At 38.5% G+C, this 17874-nt stretch overlaps 1 protein-coding gene across 3 annotated transcripts in view; it reads right to left on the bottom strand.

The window, feature by feature from the left end:
* The window catches only part of afap1 (actin filament associated protein 1), a 47201-nt gene that overhangs the window by 12943 nt on the left and 16384 nt on the right, over positions 1 to 17874 (bottom strand). Inside the window, exons 1-6 of one of the 3 annotated variants that reach the window (XM_042735442.1) lie at positions 17013 to 17547; positions 10876 to 11004; positions 10623 to 10705; positions 1733 to 1841; positions 1199 to 1410; positions 115 to 294 (exon numbers count right to left, since the gene is read on the bottom strand). In XM_042735442.1, coding sequence (XP_042591376.1) covers positions 115 to 294; positions 1199 to 1410; positions 1733 to 1841; positions 10623 to 10705; positions 10876 to 11004; positions 17013 to 17046 — 747 coding nt within the window. In that variant the 5' untranslated portion in view covers positions 17047 to 17547. Of the gene's footprint in view, positions 1 to 114; positions 295 to 1198; positions 1411 to 1732; positions 1842 to 10622; positions 10706 to 10875; positions 11005 to 17012; positions 17548 to 17874 lie in introns of those variants that run through there. The other 2 variants (XM_042735444.1, XM_042735443.1) reach the window with 2 other exon arrangements.

The raw sequence follows: 17874 nt of genomic DNA, 5'->3' as shown, positions 1-17874 counted from the left end.
ATATCCATGTAATAAATCCTTGTAGAAAATCTCTATGTTTGACAGCTGGTTTCTAGATTTTTCATAATCGATCACAATCCTGTGAGCCTAGCACTTTTTGAGCTGTCTGATTACCTTTAGCCACTCTTCGGCCTGTTCTTTGCTCTGTACGGCAAGCACCAAAGCATCAGCTCCCTGGTGGACGATCTTCAGTTCATGCTTCTTTTTCTTGCCATCTTTGGGAATGTGTGTGATACTGCAGCCAGAGAGGAGAAGCTCCATCTGTGGAGTCTGGTCTTTGGAGGACTTGTAGCACTTGGAGAAAGAGAGACGCATTAGGGAAGCTGTTTATCTTATAAATATTTTCCTCTGAAATCATTATGTTTACACACTACAACATAAGCTGAGTCAAACCAAGCAGAAACACTTAGACATAGAGGCAATGGGAGAGTGGGGTAAGATGTGCCAGTGGGTAAACTGAGTTACATTGATAATCATGCAAACTGTGCAGAATTTTCGAGTGGCCATACATTTAGGCAAATCATATAAAGCTTCCTGTGATTATGAAATGCACATAAAATAGATAGGGATGAGAAAAGTTGCATTTTTATTTTTATTTAAAAAAAAAGAATTTTCCATGTCAAGGTACTTTTTACATGGCAAGTAACATAAATGTACTGTATAATTTCAATGCAAACCTATTAAGAATTAAAAATAGAATCGCTTATGTAGAAAAGTAAATTGTTAGACTAAACATTTACCATTAATTATTAAATTAAGTATAGGCTTCCTGGATTGACATTTCACTCTTTAACATTAGGCAGTTTTCATTTATATGCAGTTTGTGTTGATGATGGCATTATTTTTCATATGCATATGCATACATATGAGGTCGCTAGTTTCTGAGTCTTCCTGATCTGTGTTTTTGATCGACACTTTCAAGACTCATTCAGGAGATGTGTAATAGCACCCTGTAGTGAAAATTCTGTGTTTGGCGGAGAAAGAGTTAATAAATTTGCAAACTGTCCCTGAATCACTTTAGATTGAGAAGTTATTATATTTCTATGGCCTGTGGTCAGCTGACAGGAGACTTCCTGAAAATAATTAGCCTTTATTAGTCTTTATCTCATTTCTCCTGGCTTAAAGAAATGTAAGATGTGGCACATCTTGCCCCACTCCCCTCTAGTATGGGTGTCCATCTCTGTGAGTGTGTGCTCACAAACAGTTTGTTGTCCTTTATGACACAGAGCAGTTTGGTCCACTGTCCAAAGCGTTTCTTTCGCAACAGGAATGCACAAATACGTGCGTCTTTCACTAGGTCCATGGAGGCCTCCTCAGATGGCCACTGGTGACGCATCTTCTGCCCCTTCCCATCCTCCTCTTCCTCATCATATGACTCATATGAACTGCTCATGGCGTCCGAGTCATAATCTGAGAACACAGTTGAGATTATTGAATTTTATTGAAAATGCAAAAAATGCTCTTTCTTAGGTCACAGATGCAGCTATATTACGGTCATTGTTCTAAAGTTATAGTGGAGAAGGCGCGCTCAACTCCCAAGTCATTTAATGGGTGCGAGTAATAAAGTATCCAAAGGTAAAAGAGGAAAAACCGCACTCTCAAGATATCCTTTCAGAAATGTATTCGTACCATGTCTTACACAGACGCGTTTTGGCCTAAGCCATCATCAGTGTGTCATTGTTCTAAAACATAAAATATATTTTTATAGTGTGATGTTAAAAACTGTCCTTACTAGAGGTGATGTACTCTGGTGCTTTCCCAGGGCCCAGCGGAACAGCTTCCTCATAATAACCTTCAGGAAGAGAGGAGCTCGGCAAGGGAGGAGGCCCATTGTCTGGAGGCTTTGGGATGAAGGGAAAGAGAAGGAGAGAGAAAGTGGTCAGCTCAATCATACAGCCTCCTAGATGAGAGTGTTTGTTTCTGCTTTTCCTAGAAATGTGACTACAAAAATATCAGCTTCGCTGGCTCCAATACAGTTGTGAAACCTCAAAAGCTAACCATATCAAAACATCTGAGGCTTTATCCATCTTATCTGAAGTCCCTTAGAGGTCAAATGTTCGTAAGATGTCTAACATCACAGTGAGGCCAATACGAACCAACCGAGGGTGTACATATCAACATCTGTGGCAAGAGTCAAAGGGGAATGTTAACAAACAAAACTGTCAGAAAAAGAGAGTTTTATGGTAAAAGAGCAGCTGGTCATGATGAGTAGAAGAAAGAAAAAGAAGAAAGTGAAAGTACAACACAAACAAATCAAAAATAAACTAGAGCAGAGCAAGCTACAGATTAGAAAGATGAGAATCAGAAAGCTGGCCAGCAAGTTCTGGAAAAAGAGTTCAGGGCTGTTTGCTGTTCTTTATTCCCATCTGGAGGCACACCATTAGAAGTGTGGGCCCCTACATAACACAAGTCATTTGGCCAGATTTCTCCGTCTGTGTTTAAACAAAAACAACTGTAATAAATAAAGGTAATACCTAACAGTCTATCACTCATTTAGCTTGCTGCAATAAAGATTCAGTTCCAAAATCTAGTGTGCTGCCTGTGCAGGGAGGATTTTACGTCACCATAGACACTCTCCTGACGCCAAGACTGTACCCAAAGGTAGGTGGTATAATTATACTGCCTTCTAAGATACTTTCATTTGGCTAAATTGCTAGGGCAGGGTTAGCACTGCATTTATCCTTAGCGGAGAAGCCAATCCTAGAAAGCACTAGAATGAGGTCAGTGGAAAAAAAAAAAAAAAACACACAAGACACCACATAATAAATCATAAAAATTAAAAAAATAAAAAATTAAAAAGTAAAAACGAAAAAACTTAAACACAAAATTATAAAGGAGTAGTTTACTTCCAGAATGAAAATTTACTGACAATTTACTCACCCCCATGTTATCCAAGATGTTCATGTCTTTCTTTCTTAGGTTCAGTTCCAAAGAAATTAAAGTTTTTCCAAAATTTTTCCCCATATAGTGGACTTCAATGACAGCCAATGGGTTGAAGGTCCAAATTGCATTTTCAATGCAGCATCAAAGTGCTCAACATGATCCCAGGCAAGGAATTATCTTATCTAGTGAAACGATCTGTCATTTTCTAAAAGAAATAAAAATTTATATACTTTTATTTTTTGTAATCATAAATGCTCGTCTTGCACAAGCTCTGCAATGTGGATGCGCATCTTCACGCATTACATTATCATGTTGGGAAAGTCATCTAAAAACTTTTGACCTTCAACCCGTTGGACGCCATTGAAGTCCACTATATAGAGAAAAATCCTTAAATGTTTTCCTCAAAAACCTTAATTTCTTTTCAACTGAAGAAAGACAGACATAAACAGCTTGAATGACATGGGGGTGAGTAAATTATCATTCAATTTTCATTCTGGAGGTGAACTAATCCTTTAAGGTCCAGTTCTCACTATTAACTAACTACAACATTTTCCTCAATATACTCTTAATTACTGTTAATTAATAGTTAATAAGGCAGTTAAGTTTAGGTATTGGTTAGGATTAGGGATGCAGAATATGGAAGAATTTGTGCTTCTCATATAAAGTACTAATAAACAGACAATATGCTAGTAATATGCATGCTAATAAGCAACTAATTAATACAGTTAGAATTGGTCCCTATAAGTGTTACTGAAAAAATAGTGAGGGAAAAAATTTAAATAAAAGAAAATCTCTATACACATTTCCATTCTTATTAAAGTTACAAAGAGTTTAAAAATCTGAAAACTTTTGTTAGTTTTTTTACACAAGGCCCCTGGAGTCTATATTCAATGCGTACATTATAGAACCTCATTAGTGTGCGAGTGGGATTGTTTGAAAGAGAGAAAACGAGAAAGAGAGCTTGTGTGTATATGGGCACAAATGAGCGTGCATGTGTGGGTTACAATGTGTTTAAGACCATCTGATTTGGGACTGATTTAGGTTGGTTGGGCCCCGCTGGCAGCACATGTGACAACCTGGTGTTGTCATGACGACACAGGCCCTCCAGAGTCTCCCTCACTTCCCAGGCTGCATGCAAACAATTATGGTTGAGGACAAACTCATATAAACGCTTTTCATTTACCTTTTTTCCCCCTCTAACCCATGGAAAGTCTGCCTTTATTTCTTTTTCTTTTATTTCAGCTCACAGAAAGCATGGTTATTTTCCAGTGCTTTTCAGGTGGGGGGAATTACAACACATTTCAAGAGACCAAAGGACCAATGATCACAGTTGGCACACTTCACAATATGGTACAATAGTAATACAGAACATAAACGACTGTTTACATTAAAAACACTGCAAGACGACATGGAAATATACTGTAGGAGGAAAGTTAAAACAGACGGTTTGTGCTAAATGCTTTACTCCATTTTTCTTTTTAGGAAATAACTGTTATGGGACCTTCTACGTTCAGATATTACCAAGACATATCACACTTTAATGCTTTTTAGACTATTGATGTTGGATATAACAGCATGGCCTAAATTTGCTCTAAGTATATTGGCTACAAAAACATCAAATTGATTGTGTGTTGGGCTGAACTCAGTATTTATTCTGTACTCTGCTGGTTCCTGAGGGTTTTTGTTCACATGTGTAATCAAAACTACTATAGAAATTGTAATGTTTTAGTGTGACCTCCTGGCACATGAAAGAAGGGTGTGTTTGACGTCTGAGGAAGAAGACGATACTTTATCTCAGTGCTAGTCATTACAACTTGGCATTAGATATAATGAAGACCAGAACATGCAAAATTCCCCATACACTCTTCATCTTTGCGGGTAGTTAAGAGTGAACATACTATAAATGTATGTTCAACACAAGACCTGGTTGCACCTTTCTTCTTGGAGTCAGTAAGATTAAATTTTTTTGGAAGAAATTACTGCCAAGTTCTGTCGAGTACTCTAGATGGCTCAGACTTATGGTTCACTACTGCAAACTGATGATATACAAAGCTTTAAAACTACTTGGCACAAGCTGATTGGTTCATGTTGCATATGCAGCCAATGAGCTTACTGCTTTACATTTAAATGGCTGGTTAGCGTTCACTAGAGCATTTCGCAGCGTGCTTTCAGAGTTACTCTGAAACCCTCCACCTCCCCAGCTCCACCTGTATAGATCTGCTATGGGTTATTATATATGCTATTTGTGCACCAGCAGTATGTCTTAAATACTCATAGCACCGTATCTGCTATGCAGCAGCAATAATCTACAACAACAGCAATAAGCAACATCAGTAGCAATTCAGCAGTGTAGCGCATCTATTCCACCAAGACCAAACACATTAACACTGTCATATCCATTACCATGTTGAAATCTTCTGAGAGTTGTAATAATATACATCATTTTATTCAGCAAGGATGCATTAAATGTATCAAAAGTGACAATAAAGTCATTTAAAATGTTATAAAAGGTCTTTTACAAAAAAAATGTTATTCTTTTGAACAGTCCAAGAATCCTAAAAAAAATGTATCGAATGAAAATATATTAAAATCTTAAGCAGCACAACTTTTTAACATTGATAACAATAAGAAATGTTTCTTGAGCACAAAATCTGCATAGAATGATTTCTTAAACATCATGTGTTGTAATGAAGACTGGAGTAACGGCTGCTGAAATGTCAGCGTTGCCATAACATAAACAAATTACAATTTAAAAGATATTAAAACAGAAATCAGTTAATTTAGAATATAATAATATTGAATTAATAAATATTTTATCAGCTAAATGCTTCCTTGGTGAGCATAAGATAATTATATAAATAAAAAAAAAAAAAACACCTTACAGACCCCTAACCTTTGAAAAAAATTGAAAAAACAAAGAAAACTTAAAAAAAAATCTTACAGACCCCTAACCTTTGAGCGGCAGTGTACTTTGTTGAAAAAAGTGGTTGAAAAAACAATGAAATATGAAAAACCAAAAGGGCAAAGATCTGTTTTTCTTTTATGGTTGTCATTTCCAGTCTGAAAGTTTTCTGAATACAGAAGCACTATTTATCAGTTCCTTCCGTCCCATCAAGCCATAAACTGCTCAGCTAAACACAGAAGACGGCTGTGTTACTGCCTGTTATGGTTTCGGTTCATCAGGGCATCTAAGCCCAGAGGGAGGACAGAATTCCAGGCAAAAACTGCAGTGTGAAGAGTCTTGCTGAAGCAGCGTTCCGTACCAGAGCCACTCAAGTATTTTTAGGCATAGTTCCACCTCTGGTCTGAGCTGGAAATCTGTATGAAGCATATCTGCACCTACAGAAAAAAAGAGCACTTGTACCTATTCATGCAACATCTAGTCCTTCAATATGTCTGTGCTTATGTATAAAGGTAGGCCTACGTACTTGACCTAGATTACAAAAATGAGCTTCAAACTTCATTTCACACTTCCTTTCCAGACCATTTCACCTCATAACATAGTGTATAGAGCTATTATGCGGTCCGTGATAAGTGTGAGTTTTAACAGACGTCTGGGCCTGTCTGGGTCTATTGTATTGGGACTGCTGTCCAGGGTAGCCAGGAAAATGCACTCAACCTGACAATAATTCAATCATTTAACCTTTTTTGGCTGCCTTGATATGCATTGTACATTTGAACACTATTCATGCACAGCAACTCGACTAACTCAGCGGAGTTAGTTTTGTGATGTTTTTGTCTCCACAAACAGTTTTCCATGTGTTTCAGTGAATCTTTTCATACGCGACTGTTTCTTCGCAGAAACTTTCCAGCAGTCCCACACAAAAAAAACAACCAATAACTGAAAGCTCATTTTCCCGAATGAAGTGACTATATAAACTGTCACTTGCTATAACCCATAAAAGATGTTCAGAGGGGTAGAAATCACCATCTGTATTGGTATTTCTATGGCAACGGACAAAATGCATTGTTGTGCATGAATCATAATTCATTTTCCTCCTTTTGTCCATGACACAATGAGGGATTAGGTCATTGCATTCCAGACTGCGGTTAACCCTCCTTAAAAGGGAGGTGGGGGGATACAGTAGAGCCCTTTCCTTTAGCACAACTGAATCTTGGGATTTCCATTATCTGCCACTGTGGGCCTAGAAAGAGAGAACATAGATCCAAAAGTACCTGATTTTATGATAGACTCTCGTCATCAACAGTCACTGTTACAGCATTTTAAGCAAAGGAACTTCATTTAACTTTGGGAGATTCAGTGAGAACGAGAGATGGAGGCAAAACATGAACAGAAAAAGGTTTAAAAAAAGGGGGAGCTTTTTTTTTAAAACAGACTCCCTTTTTGGGCTACAAAGAGCAGACAGATAATGAGTTTGTCTGCGTCTGTGTTCATTAATGTGACATTGTGTGTTGGGGTGCAGTTGGGGGATGCTGGTGGGGAGGAGCAGAAGCCAACATCAACACAGATGGAAGTCATCATTGTCCCAGCGGAGTCTGCTATGGCTTCCCCATATTCTCTTACACACACTCTCTCTCTCTGCTTAGCTACGAACGGCAGGATGTAATTTGGTGACTGCAGAACGTGTACCAGGGTCTAACCCCCTCCACGACAGAATCCACAAATGTTTATTGATACATGGCAGTGTTGTCTTTGAACGCACTGTGCACGATGGGATGGGAGGTTGCGTCACGTCTTGTATTTTCAGCTTCTCAGCACCAGGTTTTTAAGATGCCGTGTCAAAAATCACACCTCAAGATGAGGTTCTGTTCCATTCGGTTGCATTACGTCTAGCTTGTTTTGAAAGGAAGAAGATGCCCTGTAACAGCACTCAAGATTCACACTAAGGAAGGTCTTGGGATGTGTTTTTTTGACACGCCAACTTAAAGAGATGATAAGAATATTGACTTGATTAAACCACCGAAAAAAGTGCTAGGTTATGGTGTTCTTTTTCTAACTTTCAAGACCAAAGTACTAACTAGGCAGGCACCACCTTAACTAACTATAAGTGTACTTACTGCACTGCTGAAGAACACAGACTACATATTTGTCTAATCAAAACTGCAACATGGAAAAATTAATCAGACAAATTAATAATAATAATAATAAAAAAAAAAGTGTTGTACCACCTGAAGGAACTCTACATATAACTGATGTACACCACTACAGTCACACAACAAAATTTCCACAACACAATGCATAGGACTAATGTGGCTTGTTTCCTCTGTGTTCTACTAATTTTGTTGAGTTGTGACTTGATTCCGTTGTGTTCTGAAAATTTTGTTGTGTTGTGGCTTGTTTTCATTATGTTGTCCTAATTTAATTGTGTTGCTGCTTGTTTCCGCTGTGTTGCAACTTGTTTCCATTGTGTTGCGCTAATTTCATTGTGTTGCGGCTTGTTTCCATTTTGTTGTGGCTTGTTTCCGTTGAGCTAATTTTGTTGTGTTGCGGCTTGTTTCAAGTGTGTTGTGCTAATTTCATTGTGTTACAGCTTGTTTCTGTTGTGTTGTGCTAATTTCGTTGAGTTGCAGCTTGTTTCCATTTTGTTGCGACTTGTTTCTATTGTGTTGTGGTTTGTTTCGATTGTGCTAATTTTGTTGTGTTACAACTTGTTTCCTTTGTGTTGCGAATTGTTTCCATTGTGTTGTGGCTTGTTTACGTTGAGCTAATTTTGTTGTGTTGTGGCTTGTTTCAAGTGTGTTGTGCTAATTTCATTGTGTTACAGCTTGTTTCTGTTGTGTTGTGCTAATTTCGTTGTGTTGCAGCTTGTTTCAATTGTGTTGTTGCTTGTTTCCGTTGTGCTAATTTCGTTGTGTTGCGGCTTGTTTCCATTTTGTTGCGAATTGTTTCCATTGTGTTGTGGCTTGTTTCCGTTGTGCTAATTTTGTTGTGTTGCGACTTGTTTCCTTTGTGTTGTGGAGATTTTGGGAACAATGCCGTCTGCCACTATGTGCATAGAAAGAGAAACTGTCAGTTCAACAGTAACTGAACCTCCCACTATGCTGGGCTCTTATCACTGGTACACCATTATGGGTGAAGAAACTTTATGTAACTTTGGTGTACTAAATTTTAAATGAAACATTTTTTTGTATCTTGTTCATGTATAGTGTGTTTTAATTGTATGACATATTGGAAAAAAGTAACATTTTCATTATTGAATATTGCTGTCACTCTCATAGGACAACAACTGTGCATACAAGTGCAGTAAGCATAACCTTCACTTGTTTCTAAGTAAAAGCCACTATTGCTTGAAAGAACTAAATTAGCGCTTAGAAAGCTATGCATCAACAGAAAGTCAAAAATTCCTCCCCTGGGTTCATTATAGTACATAAACAGGGAAGATTTGCAGTGAATTTGCTGCCAAACACAAACACACACACAAGCACAGAAAGTCTCCAGACGTGATTCTTCCCCTTGCGTACTGTGGCGTCTGCTGTCCTGTCCATGGCCCTATCTCACCACCCACATGCCCAGCTTCAGTCTTTTTTCTTCAATATCTCCCACTGTGGTTTTGACCATGCATAGGGGCCACAGAAGGCTTTAGTCAAACACACACACACACTGAACATGCAGAGTTAGGTCTGGCAGGAATATGACAAGGAGTCAGTTTATAAACCTGGCTCACTGACGCAATACTAAATCATCACATAGCTGGGGAGAGAGAGAGAGAGTGAGAGAGAAAGAGAAGAGGATGGAGTAGAGGGTGTGGTTGATGGAGAACAGGAATAAGAAAAACTAAACAGTGCAATGGAAAAGAAACTTTGTGTTCTGCTTTTCCTCGGGCAGGTTTTGCACAGGTCCGACATTGGACTGTAGTAAATGGATATTTCTCTCCTCTCATCTCACACAGTCTAACCCACAAATCCCTGCCCCCTCACACCTTCCGGGAACGGGAACAGCCGCCCCCTCACACACACTGGGGTGATGCACGGATGGCTAAGGTAGGAAAGGATGTTTCTAATTATACTGTAAAGTGCTGAGTGCGTAAAGGGTCGACTGTAAAACAAGGTGCTGGGATGTGTGCACTTGAGAATGACCAACCGCGACCCATGAACACCTGCTATTTATCACAAGCATCTGCTGCTTTCCTCAAACAAAGATGATTGTTACTCTAAGATATGTCACACACATGAAAGCACATAATGGCATAATGTGTTTCACGTGTGACGGATGAGACCACATCAGGGTCATGTGACAGAAAGCAAACTGATGTGAACACTTCCTGCTGCTGTTTTACAGAGCTCATAAAAAACACTGAACACTTCACAAAAAGAGACCATCAAACCACCAGCCAGTGGCATTCGGGGTTCAGACGACATAACTTCCAAGTATAGGACAACACTATTTTTATTTCTGGACAACAAGGAATGCTAAAACTAAACTGAAAAAAAAAAGAAAAACCTAAACTCATCGTAAAGAAACCAAAGTTTTCCTTGTTGACCTTTAGTTTAGTAGGGCCGGGCGATTTATTGAATAATCAACAACATGATTTTGCTAAATTAAAACTTTTATTCACAGTATCAATTTATCACTTTTATTCACAATAAAGTCCTTGACATCTATTTCAAATAAATGCTGTTCTTTTGAACTTTCAATTCATCAAAGTTTTCACAAACATATTAAGCAACGCAAGTGAATTTTTGAATATTATCAAAAGGCTATCAAAAGGTTTAGTTATATCACCCAGTCCTAGTTTATAGTATTTGCTGTATTCATTGTAATAATATACACAGCTTACCATCCAGGGGTGAGGAATCTCTGGTAGGGGCATCTGAGGAGGGGCCGGGAGAGAGGCGTGTATGTCTGTCTTACATGAGGGCTCTGAGAGAGAAAAACACAGATAAAAAACATTCACATCACTGAAAAAACAAAAACTAAATCGATGCCAAATATTAAGGAGACATGAGTTATGATGAAGAGATGTAGTGAAGTGTGAATAGTTCAGCTGAGGTCTAAGGTTAAATGAGTAGCCAAAGGGGGTTTGGACTCACCTCTAGTTGCTAGAACTCTGTGCAGGATGTTTAATATTTGCTGTTTCTTCTCTCTCACTCCAGCAGTTAAATACTCTCTGTCCAACAACTCCAGAAAGACCCGCAACTCTGCCAACAACTCCTCCATCGCTGAAAAAACACATACAATCAGATGTTCAATAAGCACAATAGGAGCTTCAGAAGACGAACTATCAAGTTTGTTTCAGCAAATCTTTTGCTTTGTTGATTTTCTCATATTGCCACTGTAACAATGTGCTATGTGCTTTTCTGCACTGAGATGCTGGCTGGCATCTGGAAAAAGCAGTGAATTATGGGTATCTGTTGGCTCGGCACCTGAGGAATATCAAAGGCTATCAAATGTGAATTGCAGCCCTGGAAAATCACAGGTCTATAAAACAGCATTACAATGGGCTCAGGCCCATACAAACACATAGCTGAAGGTTTACATAAGACTGAGGGCTGGAGTGGGGAGGACGGCTGCTGTAGGGACAGTTTCTTGACGTAAAACAGAGAATAGAGCTCTCTGATTAGAGTGTGTTATGAAATGAAGTGTGCATGGCAAATTGACTGTGTCACTGTATGACTGCTGGTCTAGATTCAGGTTTGCGCTTTTTCAGGTTGGCTATAGTTCAGGTATCTGTCCCTCAAGATTGCAGTTCTTAGTGATAAACACCACACAAATTTAAAGTTGGAGTGGTTTGTGTCCATTCTTGCTGTAAAGGAGTACATAAGACAGTCACCACAAAAGCTTTTTCTTTGCGTCATAGTTAAACTAATTGGCTGAGCACTGATTGATTTAGGAAGACATTAAGGTGCCCTTACATAAGGACATCTAATTTAATCAGTGGAGTTTTGTTGATTTACTAGATAATTCAAATCACATGTTCTTGTGTCTAACTGAATAGACATTTCCCCGTTTGAACTGCTCCTCAGTTATGCTGTCTGTAATCTACTATCACACTTCAACACCACACTGAAATACTCATTAACACACTTTTATAGAGGGTTGTCCAAAATTGCCAATCTAAAACATAAAATAATCAAATATATTAACAAGCATCTTAAGTCTCATATTGTTGTATAAGCAAAAAAAAAATATAATAACTGCAGTAAAATGTAACCAAATTTTTTAGGGAACTTTTTAATCTGTTTTGATGGATCTTAGATCTCATATTGCGGTTTATGATAAAAAAAATCCAATAAGCTTATACCATTTCCAGTTGTTCCTCTATCATTCCCTGTCCAACAGCTTGCACATGTCAGAGTGAATAAAGCTAATGAAGCACTTTCGGTGATGGTGGCCAAACAACATGAAAGGAAATACACTTTAAAAACCAACCAAGCAAACCAAATCGCTGTATTAAAGAGCACCAAGTGCCACACAAAAATGAGGACCACCTTCAAACTGTGCTTGGGGGCAAAGTCAGGGTAGAGAGAAAAAGAGAGAGAAAGGAGAAGGGAAAAACTTTAAACAATCACAACCACCCACGATCACAAATCTCTGACTCTGATTCTTCTTCATTCACATACTCTTGATTGACTAACCCTAGTGTAAACAAAGCTAAATGATGAAAGATAGCAAGCAATGTGTCCAAACAGCCCATCTTTAAAATAGAGACATGCCTCCAGCTACGGAATGACAAATTAGATACATATTAACACATCCCAACCAAAAAAAAAAAAACCTTGAAAAGGCCTCAACGTCAGCAAAATGAGATTTTACAGAGAACTTCTTGTCTTGTTTTACAATACCTGCCAAAACGACCTGAAAAAGGCTGATGCCATGCCAGAAAGGGTTTCAACAGACAAAGCTGATTTTAATTCAGTGATGACAGAGAGAAATAATGAATGGTATTCGGTTTGGTGGTTGTCTAGGACCAGTTTGACAAGTTGACCCAGTGAACTTTTAGAATAAACAACACTCACAGTCTCTCCTGAACAAAAATCACATTATTCTACTATTCCCGACCCAAATTCAATAACATAGAGGGATGTGGTCTGCAAAAGCAATTGTGATGCTGCCAGCATGCAAGAACTGGTATTATTTGTGTGCTGCTGATGCAGTATGTGTGTACATTTGTGTAGGTGTCTATGTATATGTGGTTATGGTCTACCACCCAGGCCGCGCTGAGAAGCAACAACATCCTTGAAATTCACAGATGGAAATTTGTGTATGTTTGTATATGTGTGGAGATTACAGAGTACCTTTCTCTCCGTGCTGTCATCCTATCTGACTCTTCCATCAGATCTTAAAGCAGTTCTCTTTAATGAACCGTTGGAATCCATATGCTCACATGTGATCTTTGACCTACCATACATATAATCAAGCACTAACCCATGGCAAGTTTCTGTGTGGAGCACCCACCATCCCACATCCTTCACTCATGCTTCTGCCTTCTTTTATCTCTCTCACTCCATTTCTATTTCCATACTGAGCCAAGACGCTATTCATTTTTCTCACTTCAGAAGAGGAAAGATACGACAGCTGACAATAAACCTTTGAAAAAAGAAGATAACAAACAACTTCTTTCTCTTTGGTTAAGAAACCTGCCAAGAACATAAAAGTGAACCTCTCGCTCGTCTGTCCTCCCTTTCTGAAGGAGGCCTACCTCTTATCCAGTGCATTGCTTCTCTTTCATGTCTGCTGAGGACTGAGATACAACACAAGCTCTTCATACTCCGATCCAGTCTTAACACACCGAACAGCTTGGAGTAGGAACAGATGGATGGAAGGAGGGACAGATAAAAAGAAAAGCATGCCGTTCTCACTTATAACACCTTCAGAGTCATATCAAAGTTCTTTAAAAGCAAGTCAGCATACCCTGCAAACATTGTGGTAAAAGTAACTTTCTATTCTAAATAACTACAATACAAAAAAAATCAACAAAACACAAATCATTAATAAAAATAAACAACAAATAAAAAATAAAATGTGAGAATACATAAAAAATAAAACTGAAATTCCCGAAATAAATATTGATATATACATGTTTACCCATCTAAATGATTATTTCCATCGTTAAGAAAGTGGGTGGTGTCACACAACATGACATTTTACAACCTGATTTACATAAATCAAAAAAAAAAAAAAATTGAATTGCATAGTTTTCTTTTTTTTTTTACAAAAAGCTTTCAAATAACTGCGACTATAAAACAGTACAGTGGCAAAACTGTTTATTGTTTCTCATTGTAATGTATTTTTTAATAAATGAATAGATACAAAAAAACATTATGTCATTGACTCGCATCTGTTTAAGATTAAACAGACTCTATCAATAAGCTGATTGGCTCTATAGGTTATATACTGTATAGAATCTCTCAAAGATCTGAGAGGCACTGGGTGCCTGTAACGAAACTTTTGGCAGCTGGGAATAAGGCAGCTACTAGTCTGTGGTTTTTGAAATTAGGCTCCTTTACGGTTTGGCCTCATCATGGTTACAGCACACTGCCACAGGCCAGGGCACACCAGAGCACCACCCGGCTACACATGCCTGGAAAATAGTAGAAAACTACAGGATAGAAGAAAATATTGAACAGATGCTCCACTGTCCCACTAATGATGGGCTTCAATACCAGCATCTGTGTAGCCACATATATCAAACGTACCGGTATCATCAATAAGAGATTTTCTAAGTTGTGTGATTACATTCATCTCTGTTTGATTATATGTGTGCACTATCCATATGTGTTCACATGAACATATGAGGAAAATACTGAGGCTTCAATTATGAAAGGATGGTTTAGAATATATGTCCATAGATGCATACTTGTGTGTTTATGAGTATGTGTGTGTGTAATTATAGAGTGCTAACTCCTAAACCACAGTGGGCAGAGGGGTGGGGGAGAGGGGCCACTGGTTACAGAAACCTTTAAGAATCATCCTTCTAGAGGGTGGAGGAGACACCGTGGTGCCTGAGAAACTAAGTAGAGAAGTGTTGCATCCACTTTTTATGTGTGCATTTATGAATACTCACCGGCATTTGTGTATTTGCCTTCCAACAATGACTTCAGTACTTGGGCTGAATTATAGCATCTTTATGAGTTTACCATGTACAGGATGATGATGTAGCCTATCATCCAATATATTATTGGGGGGAAAATGTAAATAATTGATGATTTAATTTAGCAGAAAATGAAAAATAATGAAAAGAGGCAACCTACTTGTCCCAGATGTCAACTGGTTTTTGCAGAATATGTAAATCTATGAATATTGACAAATTTGTTTAGACCACAATTATGCTTCTCACCCCTACTGATCTGCATATTGAATAATAATTGAATATTGAACAATTATAATTGAACCAATGGTATAACTGAACCAACTATTGAACCTATGGTCACAAAAATACACCCCACTTAATAGTCATAAATGCTTGGAGTTCCTTTTTCTTAGATTTTCCCAATTTTGTCTTCATCTGTTTTGTCAAAGAGGCAAACACACTAACCTCTCTGGCACACTAATCTCTCCCCTCAGGGACAATCTAGAGGCTAGAGAGCTATTAACTCTCTTATATGGTAGTAGTGAATGTTAATGGAAGCAACTGAGAGAGGGGGAAAAAAAATGGAAAAATATGATAAGAGACTACAGTGAAGCCAAGCAGCAGTTGACAGAGTGGGTGGAAAAGATAAAGGAAGGCAAAGATAAAGAGTCCTCTTCTCCCTCCCATCTTTTTTGGTTCAGACATCTCTACTTGGAGGGAAGGAAGGGCTTTGGGGGTTTCTGGCACGTGTAAGCCCTTTAAAAAGTCATCAGCGTGGAAACTATCGGTGAGGAGACCCCCTAAAATAAAGCCAAGTAGGCTAGCAGACTAATACTCACATCACACACAGTAATCGAGTGCCAATTCGTACCATGTCTGACTGGTCTAACAACACTGTGCCATGTTCATAAATGCCAATAAACACATTAACCACCAGCGCAGCCCAGCATGAGCTTTAGAACGAGATGAAAAGTTCAAATCCAAAAGGAAAATTGTCACATCTGGAACTGACATGTTTAGTGCCAAATATTCAAATAAAGAATGGTGTTGTAGTGTCACCATACAGTAACATATGTAAGGGATAATAAAACACAAAATAAACCCTAACAGTGTGATTAAGACTCTGAAACAAAGCAGAGGGGTCTGGTATCAACCTAAAGGAGTTTATTTTGCTAAAATGATATGGACAATGTTCCCATATTCTGGACAACAATCATTCAGAATTAAAGTATGACCACTGCAACTGACCAATCAGAAGAAAGCATTCCACAGAGCCTTGTAATAATACCCAACAATGCTATGGCAAAACCACACATGGCCCTTTACATACAAAAGCCCAAAGCCAATACTACGCCCTGCACTCAGATACTGTTAAACCATTGTGGACAATGGGGCTCTGTCATATCCAACAGAGTGCAAAGCTGTGATGCACGTACGGGATACCTGACACCTCACAGCTGCCAGCCAGCCAACCAATCACAGACGTCCTGCCTATCCCGTCTAAACCGTAATCTCTAGATCTCAAACACAAATAACTTTAAATATAATTCTAAAAAAAATATTTCAAAATAACATTTTTAAATATCATTTGAAAGAACTGGTTTCAAATTAATGCAAATCTGAACATTAAAAATGACAAGCACTTTTTAAAACATGTTTTATAATACAAATTAGCAAACAAACAGCAATCAATCACTTCCTTGCAACGTCATTAAATTTACCGCCTCCACATTTCAAATTGCAACGGCTTTTCTAACGGACCTGAGAGAAAAGCTATAAGGATTCAACGGAGAAAATCTGACTCACGGGATGAACTCGGCTCTTTCCAGTCCAAAACGGTATTGTCGCCTTTGAAATGTCCGTAATATGAAATATTTAGTATTTTCTCACTTACTGTATAGTTCAATTCAATTCACCCGAAAAACTTTTTGACAAACTGGTTCTTTACTCAGAGCGCGTGGCTATTCCAGATTGAGAAATGGTTCTAACATGTGACGTTACTGTTTGTTTGTTTGTTTGTTTGTTGTGATATTGCAACTCACTAAAAGATACATTGTTGTTTCGTGCTATAAATGAAAGGTCTGGTGACGGTAACATTAATCGACGGACTCAACGCGTGCAACAATGACTCCACTCATGGAGGTACAGGACACTCACCCCTCGAGGCGAACAGTATGGGGTCGCTCCGCATCTTAAAGTCAAACGCATCTAACTCGGGGTAGGTAGAGGTTGCAGGCGTGTGTCCGACAGCTGCTGTATTTCATTAAAATCCGCACAACAGAGCCGTCTCTGTTTTCCTCGCTTTCTCCCTGTGCGAACCAGCAGCAGACCTCCTCCGCTCGCTAGTGCCCGGCGAAGTCTCGTCTCCTCTGAAAACTTCCCCTGAATCTCTCCTCGATCCTGACACAGAGCAGCTCTGTTCGCTTTGTGTTTGTCGCGATCCTGACAGCAAACCGCTGCGCCTTCGAAGGGGAGCTGCTTGGAGACTTGAAGTAAAACCTCTCACTTTCTCTCCATGTCGTGCTCGGCGAAAAGTGGGACCTCCTTCCTCTCTATTTAGTTTACTTTCCCTATTTTCTCCGCCCTATAGCCCCACTTCTCCAATTCCACAGCTGGATACAGCGCATGTGTGTGCAGAGGGACGATTAACGAGAATAGGTTTAGTGCGCGGATAGGTTTATTACTCCCATATGCAAGATTAGAATATTTACGTCAGACTGATCAAGAGCATCTTTATCTTTGTTTCTATTTAATACAAAAAAAACTTAAATTCTAAAGAAGTTTAAAAATCAATACATGAGCTCATCCAAGGGTTCAGCTTTGTAGATTCTGATTTATATTGATCTATAGGTATTTTCTAATCAAATATTTTGATTCATCTTAAACAAAGGTCATCATCAAACGTAATTGTTACTGTTTGCCATTTTATGTATATCATGGTTATATTTTACTGCATGTTTTCGCTGTAATGGAGTGCAGAGTGCCAGAGATGTTATATAGAAAACTAAGGTTTCTTATT

The sequence above is a fragment of the Cyprinus carpio genome, chromosome B12 (genome assembly GCF_018340385.1).
Source record: "Cyprinus carpio isolate SPL01 chromosome B12, ASM1834038v1, whole genome shotgun sequence".
Classification (NCBI taxonomy): domain Eukaryota; kingdom Metazoa; phylum Chordata; class Actinopteri; order Cypriniformes; family Cyprinidae; genus Cyprinus; species Cyprinus carpio.
This window is presented reverse-complemented; position numbering and strand designations above follow the sequence as displayed.